We start from the raw sequence: 20,607 nt of genomic DNA on the forward strand, positions 1-20,607 counted from the left end.
GTACAATAAATTAAGGATTACAGTTTTTCTCAATTGCTAAAACACTAAAACCCATTGGCTGAAGAAAGTTCTTAGTTGCCTGACCTCATTTAGCTAATTGTGCAGTCTGTTGTCAATACCTTAAACCATTTCACATGGTAAAACACAATATGCAGATCTTACTTAGACTTTTCAGCAAAACTCTAAACACATTCTCATTCTCAAAACACATTCTACACTCTAATGCACACGTCATCCATACTGGTAAACACAAGTAGCAACGCTCAAATACAATTAGAGAAAACATGTCATTGATTGAACACAACCACTCAAAATTGATGTCACCTGTTTCAAATGATGTGACACAAGCAATATAAGCCAGTTCAGAGAGCAAACAGGTTGTTGAAGGAAGAAAGGAGAAAGTCTGAGCATGGATAGAAGAAACAATGTGAGAGAACGAGTTTGTATGCGAGGTGGAGGAGGAGGAGGAGGAGGAGGAGGAGGAGGAGGAGGAGGAGGGCGAAGAAGAGGAGGAGGGCGCCAAGAAAGAGGAAGAAGAGGAGGGCGAGAAGGAGGAGGAGGGCAAGAAAGAGGAAGAGGAGGAGGGCGGCAAGAAAGAGGAAGAGGAGGAGGGCGGCAAGAAAGAGGAAGAGGAGGAGGAAGAGGAAGACAAAGAGTGGAAATATCTGATGAAATTCGAGCAACAGTCATAGACCATGTTCTTGTCCATGGACTGACAATGAGGGAAGCAGGACTAAGAGTGCAACCCAATTTGAGCCGATTTTCTGTGTCCACCATAGTAAGGACATTCAGAGAAGAGAACAGGTACAGTATTCTACTCTATTTTTGTAATTGCAAATTTACTGTACTACACTATATGCAACTGTTTCAATAGACATTTGTAAAGTTCATCACTGTATGTATAGTATTGCATGAATATTTGTTGTAACTGCACATCTACTTTTTGTAGAATTGCGAGGCTGCCACATGCAGGTGGAAGGACGGCTTTATTCACTCAAGAGCAAGAGGCCATTATAGTGGGCATGGTCCTTCAAGATAATGTAATACGACTCAGAGAAATCCAGGAACGAGTGATACAAGACAACACACACCTCCAGGGAATCAACAGTGTGAGCATTTCCACAATTGACCATGTCCTCCATCGTAACAGGATGCGAATGAAACAAGTATACAAAGTACCCTTTGAGCGCAACTCACCAAGGGTGAAAGAACTGCGAGCTCAGTATGTGCAAGTAAGTGTACATTCAGAAACATTTACTGTAATCCAGATTTTCTACAGTACTAACACATACTATGTGAATGACATTACTCTTCAGTACATACAATGTATGTGAATCAGAAGTGCATACAGTAGGCTTAATTGTACTTTACAGTATAGCACTGTCTCTGTATGACTTACAAAATTCTAAATGCAGTATATTGTATTTCTACACAGACAATATTTGACTTGGAGTCCTTGGACAGACCCCATGACTTCATCTTTGTCGATGAAGCAGGCTTCAATCTAACAAAGAGGAGACGGACAGGCCGAAACATCATTGGACAGCGGGCCATTGTTGAAGTCCCTGGTCAACGAGGTGGCAATGTCACCATTTGTGCTGCTATTAGCAACCATGGTGTTCTACATCACCATGTTACACTCGGGCCATATAACACCCAGCACCTTCTAAGATTTATTGCCAATCTAAGAGATATTTTATTTGAGCTGCAGGTTCAAGACCATCAGGGTCAAGAGCTAAATGAGAATCCCATTCCCACCTATGTGATAGTGTGGGACAATGTCAGTTTCCACCGAGCTGCTCCGGTAAGGGAATGGTTTAACATCAGTGAGCAGTTTATGAACTTGTACCTCCCTCCATACTCGCCTTTCCTGAATCCGATTGAGGAGTTTTTCCTCCTCTTGGAGATGGAAAGTGTATGATAGACAACCCTACACCAGAGTAAATCTTCTGCAAGCCATGGATTTAGCTTGTGGTGATATAGGTGAGGAATCATGTCAGGACTGGATACGGCACACAAGAGGCTTCTTCCCCCGTTGCCTCAGGAGGGACAATATTGCTTGTGATGTTGACGAAGTGCTCTTGGCTGACCCAGCCCAAAGACGAGAAGAAGCAAATTGATCACGTTTACTCCTTCGATTTTTGTCCCTTTTAGTATTGTATACTGTAGTACAGTGCATTGTATGCTGTTTACTGTACAATGAACAAATTGTATGGCCCAAAACATTGAGATTAAAAATTTGCTTCTCCCTGAGAACTATATGTTTTGAACAAAGTGTTTTCTGTTTTTTGTTGTATTGTTTACTGACTGCTTGATAGTGTATATCATTTTGATCACTTTGTTTTTGATTTGAGAGCAGTGCTTGATTTTGAACACAGGTAAAACTCTTTTTAGGCGAGAGTTTCATTTTGCAAGAGGAGTCAGAGGTTTTGTAAATAGTGCTTGAAGATGAGGTTTTGCATTTAATGGTTTCAGAAAATGGAGCAAGGTTTCAGAAATTGTGTTTTAGCAATTGAGAAAAACTGTAAAACACTTGTTGCAAATGCATACATTTGTTGTGTTCATCATGTGAATTTTTTTTTTCCAAGCAACACTTATTACCAGTTTTCGTAGTATTGTTTTGAATTAATCTCATCAGTGTGTAAAACTATGTTGTAGTGTGTGTGTTTTTGAGGGTCTGTGTGTCATGTCTGAGAGCAAAGTTTGTTTGTTTTTTCAGCAAGATTGAGCTGTTTTGAGTGGAGAGCTTCATTTTGACCTGAATATAGTAAGTTTGGGGAACTGAGTTAGAAGTTATGAATTTGTGTTCAGAGTTTCGCAAAAAAGAGGCATAATTTCAAGAAATGTGTTTAAGCAATTGAGAAAAACTGTAACATCTGTGATTATGAAATGTTTTGAAAAGTGTGTTGCGTCTATGTTAAACACAGAGGTTGTTAGTAATCTAGATTCCTTACAGTTCACCTATAGTCAAGGGAGAGGAACTGAAGATGCTATAAACAGCATTATGCACTTGATTTTAAGGCATTCAGAAGACCCTTGTTACGAGGAGTGATTGACGAGAGGCGAGCGGATCCATATGCGAGCTTTTATTGAAATTGCGAGACAAAGACATGGTCGTACAGGCAGGGTCGAGACGGGAGCAGACAGGAATATCACAGGCAGTCGGAGCGATAGTCAAAAAGGCAGGCGGCTAGACAGTCCAAACGAGATAACCAGGCGAGAGAACTAAACCAGGAACCAGGAACGAGGAAACTAGGAAACGCTAACAATTACAACAATAGGATAATTCAACCAACCGTGAAGTGCACTGAGGAGGAGCGGGGTTTTTATAGGACGCCTGATTGGTCACGGGGACTGACGCAATCAGAGCGGTGGAGGATGGGAGATGCAGTCCGAGATGCATAGTGACAGTCAGAGTGTGTAAGTGATGCGAGAGTGACATCTGGTGGTTAGTGGACAATGGGACACAGACCAGATTCGTGACATAGCCCCTCCCCCAAGGAGCGGCTTCCAGACGCTCCAACAGAGTAACAGTCCAGGGGAGCGGTGGGGCGGGAGCGAGACAGGGCGAGGGCTGGAGGACCAGGTCCCTGCGGAGGACCCGGTGATTGAGGCAGGACCGGCAGTACAAAGGCTCTCCAGGACGGAGCCGGGGGCGGAGCATGAGGCACAGGCGTACTCCAGGGCGGAGCTGAAGGTAGAGCAGTCCTCCGGGGCGGCACTGGAGGCGGAGCAGGACTCCTCCACGGCGGAACCGGAGGTGGAGCAGGATTCCTCCAGGGCGGAACTGGAGGCGGAGCAGGACTCCTCCAGGGCGGAACTGGAGGCGGAGCGGTCCTCCAGGGCGGAACAGGAGTCTGCGTCATGGTCTGGGACCTGGGGAAAGCAGGGACAGAGGAGGCAGACAGAGTAGGGGGAGAAGGCGCAGCAGCCCTCCGGGGCGGAACAGGAGGCGGAGCAGGAGGTACCGCAGCCCTCCGGGGCGGAACAGGAGGCGGAGCAGCCCTCCGGGGTGGAACAGGAGGCGGAGCAGCCCTCCGGGGCGGAACAGGAGGCTGAGCAGCCCTCCGGGGCAGAACAGGAGGCTGCGTCTTAGACGGGGACCTGGGGAGAACAGTGACAGAGGATGCAGACAGGAAAAAGGGAGAAGCAGAGAGTTTAGCAGTTAACGCCCCCTCCATAAGAGGTTCTACGGCCGACGCTGACACCTCTGGAGGCATTGGCGCAGCTTCTCCGACGGGGAAGGCCTCTGGGACGGACTCGAGACCAGACGGGACCTCTGGAGCAGGCTTGAGATCAGTCGGGAGCTCTGGAGCAGGCTTGTGACCAGGCGGGAGCTGGGATGGAGCAGACTTGAGACCAGACGGGGCCTCTGGAGCTGCCTTGAGACCAGGTGGGACCTCTGGAGCAGGAGACCGCGTTATGGCCTGGGACCTGAGAAAAGCAGAGACAGAGGAGGCTGACAGAACGAGGGGAGAAGCAGAGAGGTTATAGGGGGATGCCGCCTCCATGAGAGGATCTACAGCCAAGGCTGACACCTCAGGAGGCATTGGCATGGCTTCTCCAAGTGAGGGGAGCTCTGGAGCCGACTTGTGACCAGACGTGGCCTTAGGGATTGACCTGTGATCAGAGGGGAGCTCTGGAGCAGGCTGGAGACCAGACGAGAGCTCTGCAGCAGGCTTGAGATCAGAGGGGAGCTCTGGAGCAGGCTGGAGACCGGACGAGAGCTCGGCAGCAGGCTTGAGATCAGAGAGGGGCTCTGGAGCAGACTGGTGAACAGACGTGGCCTCAGGGGTACAGTGTGCAGCCCACACACACCAGATGGCAACCGCCATTATAGGAAGAGCAGCAGCGGGAGGTTGTGGTGGATCCAGTACACTGGCCATCATGATAGGCCGTGATCGTGGGATATCAGATAAGGCATGGCACGGCTCTGCGCAGTCAAACGAAACAAGGCGAGGCTCTGGGCCGTTAGGCGGAACGAGACTTGACTCTGGGCCGTCAGGCGGGACGAGACTTGACTCTGGGCCGTCAGGCGGGACGAGACTTGACTCTGGGCCGTCAGGCGGGACTAGACTGGACCCTGGGCCGTCAGGCGGGACGAGACTGGACCCTGGGGCAGCAGCAACAACTTTGTTTGGCTCATGAAGATCAGCTGTGGTCTGACTTGGTTCTTGGAGATTGGCTGTGACTTGACTCGATTCGTGAAGAACAGTAGTGAACTGCTTTGACTCATGGAGACCAGCGGTGACTTGACTTGGCTCATGGAGATCAGCAGTGACTTGACCTGACACGTGAAGACCAGCAGTGACTTGAACTGGCTTGAGAAGATCATTGACTTCACTTGACTCTGGAACCACGGCTGTTACCTTGCTTGACTCAGGAATGACCGCCTTGATATTGCTGGACTTGGAAGCCTGACTGGACTTGGAAGCCTGACTGGACTTGGCAGTTACAGCTGTAGCCTGACCTGACTCTGGAGCAGTGGCTGAAGCTTGACTTGGCTCAGGAATAACAGCAGCGGCTTGACTTGGCTCATGAGGATCTGCTATTACCTGGCTTGGCTCATGGAGATCCGCTGTAACGGGATTTGACTCAGGAACAACATGGCTTGACTCAGGAACAACAGCTGTAGCATGACTTGACTCAGGAACAACATGGCTTGACTCAGGAACAGCAGCTGTAGCATGACTTGACTCAGGAACAACATGGCTTGACTCAGGAACAACAGCTGTAACGTGACTTGACTCAGGAACAACATGGCTTGACTCGGGAACAACAGCTGTAGCGTGACTTGACTCAGGAACAACATGGCTTGACTCAGGAACAACAGTTATAACGTGACTTGACTCGTGGGGGACAGCTGCGACTTGGCTTGACTCATGGAGAACGACTGCTTTGGCTTGACTTGACTCTGTGTCTTGACTTGACTCAGGGGTAGCCGCCGCGACAAGGAGCGCCACTTTAGCTGCCCGTACTGTCATTAGGGGTGTGTCCAGCACGTGGGCCATCATGACCACAGGTGGCGTCCGGGCGCTGACCACAGGTTCTGGAATGGCAGCCATATTGTGGAGCGGCTTGGAGACGGCGGCCATTTTGTGCAGTGGCTCTGGCGTGGCAGCCATCTTGTGCAGTGGCTCTGGCGTGGCAGCCATCTTGTGCAGTGGCTCTGGCGTGGCTGTAATTTGACTTGAGACAGAAGCGACAGCTGTAATTTGACCTGACACAAGAACTACAGTTCTGGCTTGATTTGAAACAGGAAAAACTGTTTTAGCTTGACTTGCCTTAGGAAGAGCAGCTCTGACCTGACTTGATGCAGGAAACACAGCCCCAGCTTGACTTGACACAGGAACAGCAGCAGTAAACTTGCTTGACTCAGGAAATACAGCTGCAGCTTGACCTGACTTGAAAACTTGACTTGACTCAGGAAAGACAGCTGCAACTTGGCTTGACTTGGAAACTTGACTTGACTCGAGAGACGCAGCTGCAACCTTATATGGCTCTGATACGGCAGCTGTGACGTGACGAAGCTCTGTTTTCACCGCCATCTTGTGAACGGGCTCCGCCGTCGCCGCCATCTTGTGAGCGCACACCGGCGCCGCCGCCATCTTGCAAACGGGCACCGCAGTCACCGCCATTTTGTGAGCGCGCGCCGGCGCTGCCGCCATCTTGTGATCGGGCACCACAGTCGCCGCCATTTTGTCTGCGCACATCGGCGCGGCCGCCATCTTGTGCACGGGCTCAGCTGACGCCATCGTAGCTTGGGCGCGCTCCGACACGGCCGCCATCTCGCGAGCGATCCAGGCGGAAAACTTGGTTTTGGCGTCGTGATCCGGCGTAACCACCAATCTGCGAGCGGGGTGCGGGGCTGCCGCGTCCGCGTTGTCGCGTTCCCCCTTTGCGACCCCCACAGTACACGGCGAGCCCACACACAATAACGCAAAGTTCAAAAAGGCGGCCAGAGATGAGCGCGGACCCTCGCATCTGAGTTTGGCCTTTAGAGGCTCATTAATGCAGTCGCAATAAATCTCCATAATACTGCAGTCCGGGAGGGTGGAATAATTGGCTATGGCTAGAAACTCACGGATGTGTTGATCGAGTGTACGCTGTCCTTGTTTGATTCTGTATAGGGTTCTGTCGGTGTCCATATCGGAAGATTGTCCGGGGGTGAAGCTGCTGGATCCTGTTGTGACGGTTGGTTCTGTTACGAGGAGTGATTGACGAGAGGCGAGCGGATCCATATGCGAGCTTTTATTGAAATTGCGAGACAAAGACATGGTCGTACAGGCAGGGTCGAGACGGGAGCAGACAGGAATATCACAGGCAGTCGGAGCGATAGTCAAAAAGGCAGGCGGCTAGACAGTCCAAACGAGATAACCAGGCGAGAGAACTAAACCAGGAACCAGGAACGAGGAAACTAGGAAACGCTAACAATTACAACAATAGGATAATTCAACCAACCGTGAAGTGCACTGAGGAGGAGCGGGGTTTTTATAGGACGCCTGATTGGTCACGGGGACTGATGCAATCAGAGCGGTGGAGGATGGGAGATGCAGTCCGAGATGCATAGTGACAGTCAGAGTGTGTAAGTGATGCGAGAGTGACATCTGGTGGTTAGTGGACAATGGGACACAGACCAGATTCGTGACAACCCTAAAGGTTATGCTCGGTTACTGTTTATTGATTTTATCTCTGCTTTTAATACGATTCAATCCTATTTGTTAACTGATAAGATGAAACAGCTGAGTGTAAAACCCATGTATTATTAAGTGGCATTTTTTTTTTTAACAAATAGAATTCAATAAAGAGCAGTAGTACAGATGTTCCAGAAGGCTGCATCAGTTCACCTATTCATCTTACACTTTTTTTACAAATGAATGCTTAAGCAGGCATTCACAAAATTATATATTTAAATATTCATATTGTGATAAAAATGAGTTAATAATAAATACAAAGAAAATGGAAGAGATTGTATTTGACCCAAAATGTAAAGGAGACCATTGTCAAGTGGTCATACATGACCATCATATTATCCTGTATTATCTAGTCACAGACCTATACGAATTTGAGTGTATACATTGAAAACACAAATTGAATAGATTTGCACTCGTCTACAACAGAGACTGTATTTCTTATGTAGGTTATGTCTCTATGGAGTAAACAAGAATCGTATGAACTGTATCACGGTATGGTTTGGCAACCTGTCAGCGCAGTATAAATGTATGTTGATGCACCCGTTACTGACAGCATGGAGAATTGTTGGGAATGATGAACAGTGTAACCTTCAAGTTTTATATGAGAAATTTGTTCTCAATCAGGCAGAGAGGATTCTTGTGATCAGACTCATTTCTTGTATTTACAATATGAATTGCTTCCTTCTGGTAGAAGATATGGACTCCCAATGTGTAAGTTAAATCGATATAAGAAATCCTTTGTACCTGTATCAGAGTGTTTATTGAACAAGAGTTTATATTGATTTTATTTTGAGGTTATCTTGTTTTTATGTATTTCTTGTATTACTAATTGTTTATTGTATGTTTGCAGCAACATTTAGTCCACATTAAATTTCCTTTTGAGGACAATAAACCCCACTGACTGTTCTGAAAATATAATTAGATTTTTATTAAATAAAATATAGTTCCTATCTGGTTCCTAGCTAATCAGCAACTACTATTTTTTTCATAGCTCCCAAAGAAATACTAAGAACTACTATATACAGGTTCATAATTAATGTGAATGATGCAAAATGTATAATTAATTCTGAAGTAAAGACCATGGTAACCCTCTAGTAATGACTAGTATTTGGTAATACCAAATACCTCAGAAGGAATTACTAAATTTTTGGATCTGTATTCTAAAGTGAAGACCATGATAACTCTCTAGTAATGACTGAAATCATTGTAAGCTATTGAGGTATTGGTATATGTAAGGTTTTAGATAGTAATGACTCAAGTGTTACTACATCCTTCTAAAGGAATTACTTATCATTTGGATCCGTATATAAGTGAAAATCATGGTAACCCACTAGTAACGACACAAGTGTTACCAAAGCCATCGGAAGTATGACTATCCAGAACCTTACAAAAACCTCAATAGTTTTTAATGACATTGGTCATTACTAAGGAGTTATCATGATCTTCACTTTAGAATACAGATCCAAATAATTAGTAATTCCTTCTGAAGTATTTGGTAACACCCGAGTCATTACTAGTGGGTTACCATGATCTTCACTTTAGAATTAATTATACATTTTGCATTATTTACATTCATTATGAACATGTATATAGACGTTCTTAGTAGTTCTTTGGGAGATACGAAAAAATAGTAGTTACTGATTAGCTAATAGTGAACTACCATGCTTAACTATGTTTTGAGTGCTATGACTTACTGATTTCTTAATCAGGGTTTCTTGTTAGTTAATAGTAGCTACTAGAATGTTAATAGTGCATTAGTCATTTGTTCCTGTGTAGTTATTCATTAATGACGGAACTGTATTCTAAAGTGTTACCAAAAAATATATAAAGCTAAGAAACCAAAACAAAACGAAACTGAATGTACCAGGTGTTGGGCTCACGTACCTCAGTAATTCAGCACAAATCCAAATGTTTCCTTATTCGCAATAAATTATAAACTGTTATTTAGTAGGCTTTGTACTTCACACACGTTTGCATATCGATGGAAAAAATCATCCTCTTCACATGAGCAAAAATGTACTTGTCGTAACCAATTTAAATTGACCAGCTTAACCTTTTATATGTTTAGTTGACTGTATTTTAGTTCTGATAAAGTACAGATGTCCAGTTTGAATTACTTGTTGTGTGTGTGCGAGTAGCCGACGCGATCGGATAGCTAAAACATAAAATACTTTACTATTTTTGGTCATACAGATTAGAGTTAGACAGAATTCAAAACCGTAAAGTGTTTACTTTTATTTTAGAAGCACCGCACCTCACATCTTTTAAATGTTAATTATCTAAGGCAGATATATTTTGCATATTTATACCTCTTATATATGTAGACTATGATTGTATTTTATTTTTATGACAATTTTTATTTTTAATGTAACTTATATATACTTTTTCAACATCCTGGCGACCTATTTTTGACCCAGGGTTTGAAAACCTGTGCCCTAGGCTGTAGTTAGGTACATACAGAAACTTGTAAACAATGCTCTTATCCACCTTATTTTTCAGTGCGGAAGTAAGTTGTTTTCTGGTAATGTGTTAGATGTCCGGTTCATAATCCACCATAGGGAAATAATGAAAAGAATCTCGAAGTGCAGTAAACGGTAAAACAGTTTACACTACAAACCAGTGTGTTCATAATTAAGATAATTCACTAAAATAATATTGTAAGACACCAGTTTGCAATATCAAGCAGCAAAACAAGCTTAAAAATAGTTAGAAGTAGATGAGACCGGAAGCCACACACAAATTTTTACAAATGCTGCACCCACTCTTATGTGAAAAATAAGGTGGATAGTTGTGGCATCGTTTAGTGACATCACTGAATGTTCCGGGAAAAATCCCAGCCTTACCTTTGTACTGAGAGCGTCCTTCACCTGAAGAAACTGTTGAAAGTATGAAACTAGAATTTTCGTAGACTGGATCCATTTCATGAGCCTAACAGAAGATGTGTCTACTGAAATTTGACTGGTGCTTGAGATTGTTAAGAATAAGGAAGTCACATAAGGTGCCATTTTTATTAATAGAAACAGGAAGTCATGAATTTTTTGAGTCTGAATAACAAATCTAGAAACTATGTGTTTAAATGTGATGGTCTCTGAAAGATAGATGCTGGAATTACACAATAGACTGTCAATAGAACGTGTGCAGTAGTTGTGCTTTTTTTTTTTTCTTTTGGACCAGCTCTTTTTGCAAAAAGAAAACAAACTGCATGGTGTTTTGTAGCATAACATAGCATAATGGCATATAAAGGCTACACACAGATCTATTTCTGCATCATTGCTCTTCACTTCACAAAAGCAATGCTTTTCCTGTTTTCATCCCTTCAGACTTCAGATCACTAAAGTGACTTACAAATAAGGAACTTCACAAGCAATTTAGCATCAATAGAGTCAAGTCAAGTCAACCTTTATTTATATAGCGCTTTTAACAATACAGATTGTGACAAAGCGGCTGTACAGTATTAAATAGGAAATAGTGCATCAATAATGCAAAAGGGCAACAGTAAACACTCAATTTTCAGTTAAAGGCAGTTCATTATTAAATTCAATGATGTCATCATCCAGCTCAGTTCAGTTCAAATAGTATACGATATTGCTTGAAATTAAGTGTCCCCAACTAAGCAAGCCAGAGGCGACAGCGGCAAGGAACCAAAACTCCAACTGTGACAAAATGGAGAAAAAACCTTGGAAGAAACCAGAGGACTCATCTGGTTCCTGTGGTCTTGTGCCGATGGCCATCTAGGTGATGAGGTCTTCACTGGGGATCCATCTCTGGGGCTTGTCTAGTTGACGTGGTCTCCGCTGACATTCAGGGCTGTAAAGGTCCTCTCTAGGTGCTGATCCACCATCTGGGCTGTGTACGGACTGGATCCAGTGGCTACAGTGACCTTAGAATAAGAAAGAAACAGACTAATATTAGCGTAGATGCCATTCTTCTTACGATGCAATGAGTACATCAGATGTTATGGGAAGTGTTTCCGGTTTCGGTTGACCTAATTAATGAAGCATAATAATCCTTTAATGGATTTCAGTTATAAAAATGTGTTAATGTGTTATGTGTAGGCCAGGTTAAAGAGATGGGTCTTTAATATACACACCAGGCAAGTATATGTTTGCGGCGGACACACTATCTCGTGCTGTAGACAGACAAGAGGGAACAGAGACCTGTGCAACAGAAATAAAAGCTTACGTGGACATGGTAGTAGCCTCGCTCCCAGTGTCTGTTGACAGGACGGACCTGTTACAGTGGGAAGGCGACGAGAGGCGAGCGGATCCACTTGCAAGCTTTTATTAATGGGGCGAGACAGATACATGGTGAAAGCAGGCACGGTCAGACAAACAAGCAAAGAGGAATAACGAAGGCTAGGCACAAGAGTAGTCCGTTTAAAAGTCCTTGATAATCCAGAGGCGAATGAAATCGGTGAAGGGGAGAGACCAGAGAATAATCCAATAATCCGAAATAAGAGTCCAATAGGCAGGCAGCAGACGAACGCAAAACGAGATGGCCAGGCAGGAGCGTTAACACAGAGAACAAAGGAAACTAGGAGACTTGGAAACACTAACTATAACAATCACAACAATCCGTGAAGTGCACTGGGAAGGTCCGGGGTTTTTAATACAGTCTCTGATTGGACGCGGGTGACACGAGTGGTGGCTGATGGGTAATGAAGTCCGGGGTGGAATGCAACAGACTGTGTGTGTAAGTAGAGTGAGGGCGACATCTGGTGGTGAGCGGTCCGCAGCTCACCGACCAGATCCGTAACATAGCCCCCCCCCCAAGGGGTGGCTTCCAGACGCTCCAATAGAAAAACAGTCCAGGGGAGCGGTGGGGGGGCCGGAGGTGGAGCAGGAGGCGTAGGCACCCTCCAGGGCGGAACCGGAGGCAGAGCGTGAGGCGCGGGTGCCCTCCAGGGCGGAGCAGGAGGCGCAGCATCCCACTGGGGCGAAACAGGAGGCGCAGCAGCCCTCCGGGGCTGAGCAGCCCTCCAGGGCGGAACAGGAGGCGGAGCAGGAGGCGCAGCAGCCCTCCTAGGCGGAAAAGGAATCCGCGTCATGGTCTGGGACCTGGGGAAAGCAGGGACAGAGGAGGCAGAATAGGGGAAGAAGGCGCAGCAGCCCTCCAGGGCAGAACAGGAGGGGGAGCAGGAGGTGCAGCAGCCCTCCGGGGCGGAACAGGAGGCGCAGCAGCCCTGCGGGGCGGAACAGGATGCGCAGCAGCCCTCCGGGGCGGAACAGGAGGCACAGCAGCCCTCCGGGGCGGAACAGGAACCTGCGTCATGGTCTGGGACCTGGGGAAAGCAGGGACAGAGGAGGCACACAGAGTACGGAGAGAAGCAGAGACGTTGTAAGGGGACGCCGCTTCCATGGGAGGTTCTACAGCCACAGCTGACACCTCAGGAGGCATTGGCGCGGCTTCTCCGGCTGGCGGGAGCTCTGGAGCAGGTTTGTGACCAGGCGGGAACTCTGGAGCAGGCTTGTGACCAGGCGGGAGTTCTGGAGCAGGCTTGTGATCAGGTGTGAGCTCTGGAGCAGACTTGTGACCAGGCGGGGGCTCTGGAGTGAACTGGTGAACAGATGTGACCTCAGGGGTTGACTGGTGAACTGGTGTGGCCTCAGGAGCTGACTTGTGAACTGACATGACCTCAGGGGCTGACTGGTGAACAGACGTGGCCTCAGGAGCTGATTCGAGAACAGACGTAACCTCAGGGGCTAACTGGTGAACAGACGTGGCCTCAGGAGTACAGTGTGCAGCCCACACACACCAAATGGCAACCGCCATGACAGGAAGAGCAGCAGCTGGGGGCAGGACCTCATTAATAGTTGGTCTTGGAGACGCTGATGCCGCTGAAATGTTAACTGCCCTTACTGACACTAGGGGTGGATCCAGTACACTGGCTATCATGATTGGCCGTGATCTTGGGTTGTCTGACGAGATGCGACTTGACTTAGGGTCGTCGGACGGGGCATGACCTGACTCTGGGCCGTCGGACGGGGCATGTCCTGACTCTGGGCCATCGGACGGGGCATGGTGAAGCTCTGGGTGGTCAGACAAGACGTGACGTTGCTCAGGACAGACAGACGAGACGTGACTAGGCTCTGAACGGACAGACGAGACGTGACTTGGTTTGTGAAGTTCAGTAGTGGGTTGACTTGGTTTGTGGTGACCAACTGTGACTTGGCTGGGCTCTTGGAGACCAGCTGTGACCTTGCTTGGCGCTGGGACGACGGCTGTGACATTACTGGACTTGTTACTTGGGAGCTCTGGGGTTTCAGAAGAGACGTGAGGAGGCTCTGGCCAGACAGGCGAGACATAGCGTGGCTCGGGCGAGACGTGACTTGGACTTGAAGGAACGACTGTGACTTGACTTGGCTTTACAGGAACAGCTGTGACTTGACCTGGCTTATGGAGGTCAGCTGTGGGTTGACTTGGCGCGGGAATAACAGTAGCAACTTGACCTGGCTCATGAAGATCTGCTGTAACTTGGCTTGATTCAGGAACAACAGCTGTAACGTGACTTGACTCATGGGGAACAGCTGTGACTTGGCTTGGCTCGTGGGGAACAGCTGTGTCTTGGCCGGACTCATGGAGAACAGCAGCTTTGGCTTGACCTGACTCAGTTGCTTGACCGGACTTAGAAGCTTGACTTGACCCTGGAGCTTGACTTGACCCTGGGGTAGCAGCCGCGACGTGAAGGAGTGCCATTTTAGCTGCCCATACAGCCATTAGGGGTGAGTCCAGCACGTGGGCCATCATGATAGGCCGTGATCTTGAGATGTCAGACGAGACATGGCGAGGCTCTGGGCCGTCAGGCAGGACGTAACTCGACTCAGGGACCACGGCTGTGACTTTGCTTGACTCAGGAACCGCTTCAGGAAGGGCGGCCATGATGGGTGCAGACTCAGGAGCAGAAGACATGACGTGAACAGGCTGTAACTTGACGGAGATGTCCTGAGCAGGCTGTGGTTTGGCTGACGTGGCGTTAGCGGGCACTGGCTTGACTGACGTGGCAGCCATCTTGTGCAGTGGCTCTGGTGTGGCAGCCATCTTGTCAGTGCTTGGTTCAGGAAAGATGGCTGTAACTTGACTTGAGACAGAAGCGACAGCTGTAATTTGACTTGACACAGGAACAACAGTTCTGGCTTGATTTGACACAGGAAACACAGTTTTAACTTGACTTGCCTTAAGAGCAGTTCTGACTTGACTTGACGCAGGAAACATAGCTCCAGCTTGACTTGACACAGGAACAGCAGCCGCAATCTTGCTTGACTCTGGGGTGGCAGCTGTGACTTTACTCGACTCAGGAAACACAGCTGCAACTTGACCTGACTTGAAAACTGGACTTGACTCAGGAAACACAGCTGCAACTTGACTTGACTTGGAAACTTGACTCAGGAAACGCAGTTGCAACTTGATATGGCTTGGGTAGGGCAGCTGTGACGTGATGGAGCCCCGCTTTAGCCGCCATCTTGCAAACGGGCTCCACCGTCGCCGCCATCTTGCGAGCGCACATCGGCGCGGCCGCCACCTTGTGCACGGACTCAGCTGACGCCACCATAGCATGGGCACGCTCCGACACGGCTGCCGTTTCCCGAGCAATCCAGGCGGCAAACGTGCTTGTGGCATCGTGGTCCGGCATGACCGCCAATCTGCGAGTGGGACGCGCGGTCACCATTACCGCGTTGTCACGTTCCCTCTCTGCGACCCCCACGGTGCACGGCGAACCCACACACAACAACGCAAAGTTCAAAAATGCCTCCAGTGACAAGCGCGGGCCCTCGCGTCTCAACAGCGTACGGAGGGGCTGGTTCACGCCGTCACAAAAAATCTCAATTATTACACAGTCCGGGAGAGTGGAATAGTTTGAAATTGAAATAAACTCACGGGCATACTGTTCGAGTGTGTGGGATCTCTGTTTGATTCTGCATAGAATTCTGTCTGTGTCCGCATCGATTGATTGTCCGGGGGTGAAGCTGCTGGATCCTGTAGCGACGGATTGTTCTGTTACAGTGGGAAGGAGACGAGAGGCGAACGGATCCACTTGCAAGCTTTTATTAATGGGGCGAGACAGATACATGGTGAAAGCAGGCAGGGTCAGACAAACAAGCAAAGAGGAATAACGAAGGCTAGGCACAAGAGTAGTCCGTTTAACAGTCCTTGATAATCCAGAGGCGAACGAAATCCGTGAAAGGGAGAGACCAGAGAATAATCCAATAATCCGAAATAAGAGTCCAATAGGTAGGCAGCAGACGAACGCAAAACGAGATGGCCAGGCAGGAGCGTTAACATAGGGAACAAAGGAAACTAGGAGACTTGGAAACACTAACTATAACAATCACAACAATCCGTGAAGTGCACTGGGAAGGTCCGGGGTTTTTATACAGTCTCTGATTGGACGCAGGTGACATGAGTGGTGGCTGATGGGTAATGAAGTCCGGGGTGGAATGCAACAGACTGTGTGTGTAAGTAGAGTGAGGGCGACATCTGGTGGTGAGCGGTCCGCAGCTCACCGACCAGATCCGTAACAGGACCAGATAAAACTTGAGACAGAAAAGGACGAAATAATGAAAGAACGGAAGGTTCTGAAGGAAAAAAATGACTGTCCTGTAAGAATTAGAGACTACTGGGCTTGCAGATCAGAACTCACAGTTGTAGATGGCATTATCTGCAAAGGCAGTAAATTTGTCATCCCAATGAGCCTAAGGAAAGAAATGCTGAAAAAAAATTCATGAAAGACACCTGGGAGAAGAAAAGTGCAAAAGGAGAACTAGGGAAGTGATGTACTGGCCCAGGATTAATCCGGACATTTCGCAGTTGACAGCGGCATGAAGTGTAGTTGGGCTAATAATTATAAAATGCTGTGTTTGAAGTGAACTTCATCAAAACTTATTTCCTTTGTGTTTTATATTTATTGTTTTCTGAGTTATAAGGTACAATGGACGTCATTTACTCTACATGGAACCATATATGCAGAATTTTGTGTTATGAAGAGCACGTATTAGTGACGCACATGATACCTTGTGCGGCGCTCGTTGACAGCGCTATCTTTAGAATCAAATTTGCCGCTGACGGGGTCAGATGTATTCTCTCTCGCTCTGCTAACGAGAGCCTGGTAAGAATGTTTAAAGTGCACTAAATGAGTTCAGTGTGTTATTTTACGAGATACAGAATATCTAATAGTAATGTAAGGCTGTGATGTCATGAAAATGAATGTAAATGATTGCATTTTGGATGCTTTACTGTGACTGGTATAGCTTACAATTTTTTTCGTTCTGTCTGAGCAGAGTGAAGGGGAGAGACGTGTGTCCAAAGAATTAATTTGTGCTCTGTTTCTGCAGGTATGCTGTATCTTTACTGTATGTTGAGAAATGTTCAAAATGTGTTTAAAATCAACTTTATATGAGTTTGATATAAAAAATGAGGTCTGTCTGCAAAAGTGACATCACATTGTATATTTTGATACATTTTATTTGCACTTTTCTTTGATACATTTGTTTTGATATTTGATACATTGATATTGGAATGTTTGGTTATTTTTGTAAAATTTCTTATCTTATTGCTCACTGTATGAGTAAGCAGTGACAAATTTATATTCTTATAGGACACCTGAACACAATATAATACCTGATATGCCATATAACAATGATTTGTATTTTCCTGGCTACTTTATTCTGTGGTTTATTTTTGTATTTTATTTTGTTGTCTTATGTTTTATAATTATTACTTTGAGTACATTGCAGCTTTAGAATCAAATTTGCTGCTGACGGGGTCAGATGTATTCTCTCTTGCTCTGCTAACGAGAGCCTGAGTGAAGGGGAGAGACGTGTGTCCAAAGAATTAATTTGTGCTCTGTGTTTCTGCAGAATACATGTGACCTCCATCGTCAACATCGTTTTTATTGAATAAAACCACAACCAGAGTAAAACTGCTACACTAGCTTTGTTTGACCTTCAGGCCCAAACAGCAGGCAGAGCCTCTTCTTCCGCATCCTGTAACAAGTAGGCCTTACTACAAAGTTGGAGCAGATTTATTTGACTGTGATGGGAAGAGTTACATTGTGGTAACTGACCACTACTCTAATTATCCAGAGGTGGCCACACTGCAGTCTGCTACTAGCAAAGCGGTCATTGCCTTCATGAAGCCTACGTTTGCTCGCCATGGTGTCCCCTGTGTAGTATTTACAGACAACGGACCTCAGTTTTCCAGTAGTGAATTCAAGAAGTTTTCTGAGGAATGGGGTTTTCGCCATGATACATCCAGTCCAAATTACCCCAGATCAAATGGACTGGCGGAGTCTGCTGTAAAAATAGTAAAAGGACTCATGCGAAAGGCTCATGCAGGGAGTGAAGACTTTCATAGAAGTCTCATGATCTATAGAAGTGCACCACTGGAGAACGGCTTTTCCCCAGCTCAAATGCTCACGTGCAGAAGAATCCGAACAAATTTGCCCATTAGAGAGGATCTGCTGGACACTCCACATGCAAGTCAAGTGAAATGCTTTAAACAGAAACAAAAAATCAAACAAAGGAGACTGTATGATAGAAAAGCGAAGCCACTGACAGCTTTGAAACCAGGAGACACTGTCAAGATAAGAAACCTCAATACAGGTCTATGGTCTCAACAGGGTAAATGGAAAAACAAGTGGCTCCAAGGTCTTATGACATTACGATGGATGGTGGATCAACTCTGCGATGGAACAGAATTGATTTAAGTCTCAAGCAAAGTATCTCTTGAGACTGACATACAGGATCCAACAACTACAACTTCTGAACCATTGAATACAAAGACTGGAGAGGTTGCAGAGACAGTACTGAAGACACTGACTGAACAAAGACCGAATAGAAACATTAAACCTCCAGAAAGACTGATTGAAGTTATGTGAAGTTTCGAGTTGGTTTACAAGTGATTGTTTGATTTCTATTATAAGAAGGGAATAAGGAGTACAATCAGCTTGAAGTGATTCAAAATTATATTGCATTTGAATATTTTTGTTGTTGATGATTGGATTTACTATGCAAAATAGAGTAAATGCTATGTAATTTCTTCAATTTATTGTTTTTTTTCTCTTTAGGGGAGAGATGTGTTGTTATGCATGGGGGCTTTAAGAGGGTGTGTTCAGAGGCAGAGGTCAAAGTGTAAAATAAAGATGTAGAGACTGCAAAGGATTGACATGGCTAATCCCTGAACCAAGCATACGTAGATTTGGATGTATACTTTAGGATGATTGTCCTACAAGAAAGTCCATTGATCATTAGCTTCAGTCTTTGCACCAAAGGCATCACAATTCTTGCCAAAATGGCCTGATACTTCAATAAATATCCATGATATCCTTCATACACTCATGATTTGGATTTCCTGCTACAAAAAAAAAAAAAAGTAACAGGACTGGTCGACCTCAATGTTTGACCATAGAGATGGTGTTCTTCTGCTTATAAGCATTGCCTTTTTTGCACCAGACATACTGCTGATCCATGGGTCCAAAAAGTTTCAGTTTGGTCACATCACTCTATAAAACATTCTTTCAGAACTCACACAGGAGTCCAAATGAATTTTAGCATATTCAAGTCAGCGTTTTATGTTCATCTTGGTTAAGAGTGGCATTCAGCAAGATGCCCCAACATGAAAGCCATGTTTGTCTTCTGTTTATCTTATACTCTGCATTGGAATGTTTTTCCAACTTTTACTGGGTCATTTTGCAAGTCTTTGACTGTACATTGCAGGTTGTTCTGATCAAACATTTTACGATATTGTGCTTTTTTCTTCAACACCCTCAAAGGTTTTCTGGTACAACACATTTTAAGCTAAGGAATAAGGCTGCCAGTTGTGTCTCTGAGAATGTTTAATATCTTAGATATCTTCATGTAGCCTTAGACTTTATAAAGTAATACAATTATTTTTCCTCTATAGTTTGTGTATAGCTTTTCTGAGAGCTATTTTGACTTGTCCTATTTTCTACTCAGCTTCAGCACATGCATGGGTTAAATATATGTATGTGTAACAGCTCAAGCTAATTTTGCTTTCTAATAGAGATTCTAAAGGTTTAACTGTGTTTTAAGACATTTTTTCCCCACTATACAAATAAGTGATTAAAAACAGCTATGTTTAATAAGGGTTGAATAATTATGACATAGCTGCGTTATTAAAAATCCTGAAACTCAAAACTATTAAATTATATTTTGACATTAACAGAAATGCTTGTATTTGTGAAGTACTGCAGTATCTGGGGGTTGAATCATTTTTATTGCAACTGTAGCATTCTAAAGCGACACATGAACATAGTGATGCAGTTTGGCAGTGCTGTGTGCCTGACATCTGTCATAATATATGCAGTGACTCTCTGAAAAAAAAGTAAGTTAATTGAGTATATTGCGAGTATATAATGAGTATATAATGCATTAATGCACAAACTAAAACATATACTGTTATACTAAAACTAGCATGCTACCATGTGACAGATTCTGGGAGAGCTAAACAAAGGCACTTTCACAGACCTCTAATCCTGAAAGCATAACAAATGAACAACTGTCATTAAACAGCTGTCAATTTTTTCCACATTTTTATTTAAATCCAATTTGAAGTCATAATTCTGACTTCAGTGATGTTTTCTTGTATATCTGGGGCCTAATAAGCTTTGGAGACCATCTGGTATTCTGTGGTACAGTGCTGGTCAGTGTGAATGTAGATTCAGCAGTGAATTCATCAGCTGCATGACAGGAGAGAAATCCCAATTCACTTCATAGCATTATTGCTATTGTATTGTTATTGTACTTCTAATTGATAGCCTGATTTGCATGTGATCGAGCTGCTGCAGTCACTAAAACTGTAGAGCTGAGTGAATATGGGTGCAACTCTTTACTGCCTGTATAACAAGACACATTTCAAAGTAACCATGTAAATTAAACATGGGAAAATGCTCACAGTA

The 20,607-nt window shown here is 45.3% G+C and overlaps 2 protein-coding genes and 1 long non-coding RNA gene across 3 annotated transcripts in view; 2 read left to right on the forward strand and 1 right to left on the reverse strand.

The window, feature by feature from the left end:
• The window catches only part of LOC127181744 (CD209 antigen-like protein E), a 32,520-nt gene extending 21,867 nt beyond the window's left edge, over nt 1-10,653 (reverse strand). The window contains exon 1 of the mRNA XM_051136642.1: nt 10,538-10,653. Within this exon, the coding sequence (XP_050992599.1) occupies nt 10,538-10,613 (76 nt within the window). The 5' untranslated portion in view covers nt 10,614-10,653. The remainder of the gene's footprint in view (nt 1-10,537) is intronic.
• Nucleotides 893-2,290, forward strand: LOC127181742 (uncharacterized). The gene is made up of 2 exons (XM_051136640.1): nt 893-1,232; nt 1,436-2,290. Exons 1-2 carry the CDS (start codon nt 912-914, stop codon nt 1,919-1,921), a joined length of 807 nt encoding a protein of 268 aa, XP_050992597.1. The 5' UTR covers nt 893-911; the 3' UTR covers nt 1,922-2,290.
• Nucleotides 10,654-15,352: 4,699 nt separating the features above from the next.
• Nucleotides 15,353-18,741, forward strand: LOC127181748 (uncharacterized). Its single transcript, XR_007829813.1, has 3 exons — nt 15,353-16,797; nt 16,970-17,023; nt 17,549-18,741. It is a non-coding gene; the product is annotated as an uncharacterized LOC127181748 (long non-coding RNA).
• The last annotated feature ends 1,866 nt before the right edge of the window (nt 18,742-20,607 follow it).

This window comes from Labeo rohita, chromosome 19 (genome assembly GCF_022985175.1).
Source record: "Labeo rohita strain BAU-BD-2019 chromosome 19, IGBB_LRoh.1.0, whole genome shotgun sequence".
NCBI lineage: Eukaryota > Metazoa > Chordata > Actinopteri > Cypriniformes > Cyprinidae > Labeo > Labeo rohita.

Bases quoted from the DNA above. Each gene is read 5' to 3' on its own strand.
- LOC127181742 (XM_051136640.1), top strand. From the start codon at position 912: ATGAATATTTGTTGTAACTGCACATCTACTTTTTGTAGAATTGCGAGG. The intron at 1,233-1,435 runs GTAAGTGTACAT...ATTTCTACACAG, and splicing joins TGCGAGCTCAGTATGTGCAA to ACAATATTTGACTTGGAGTC.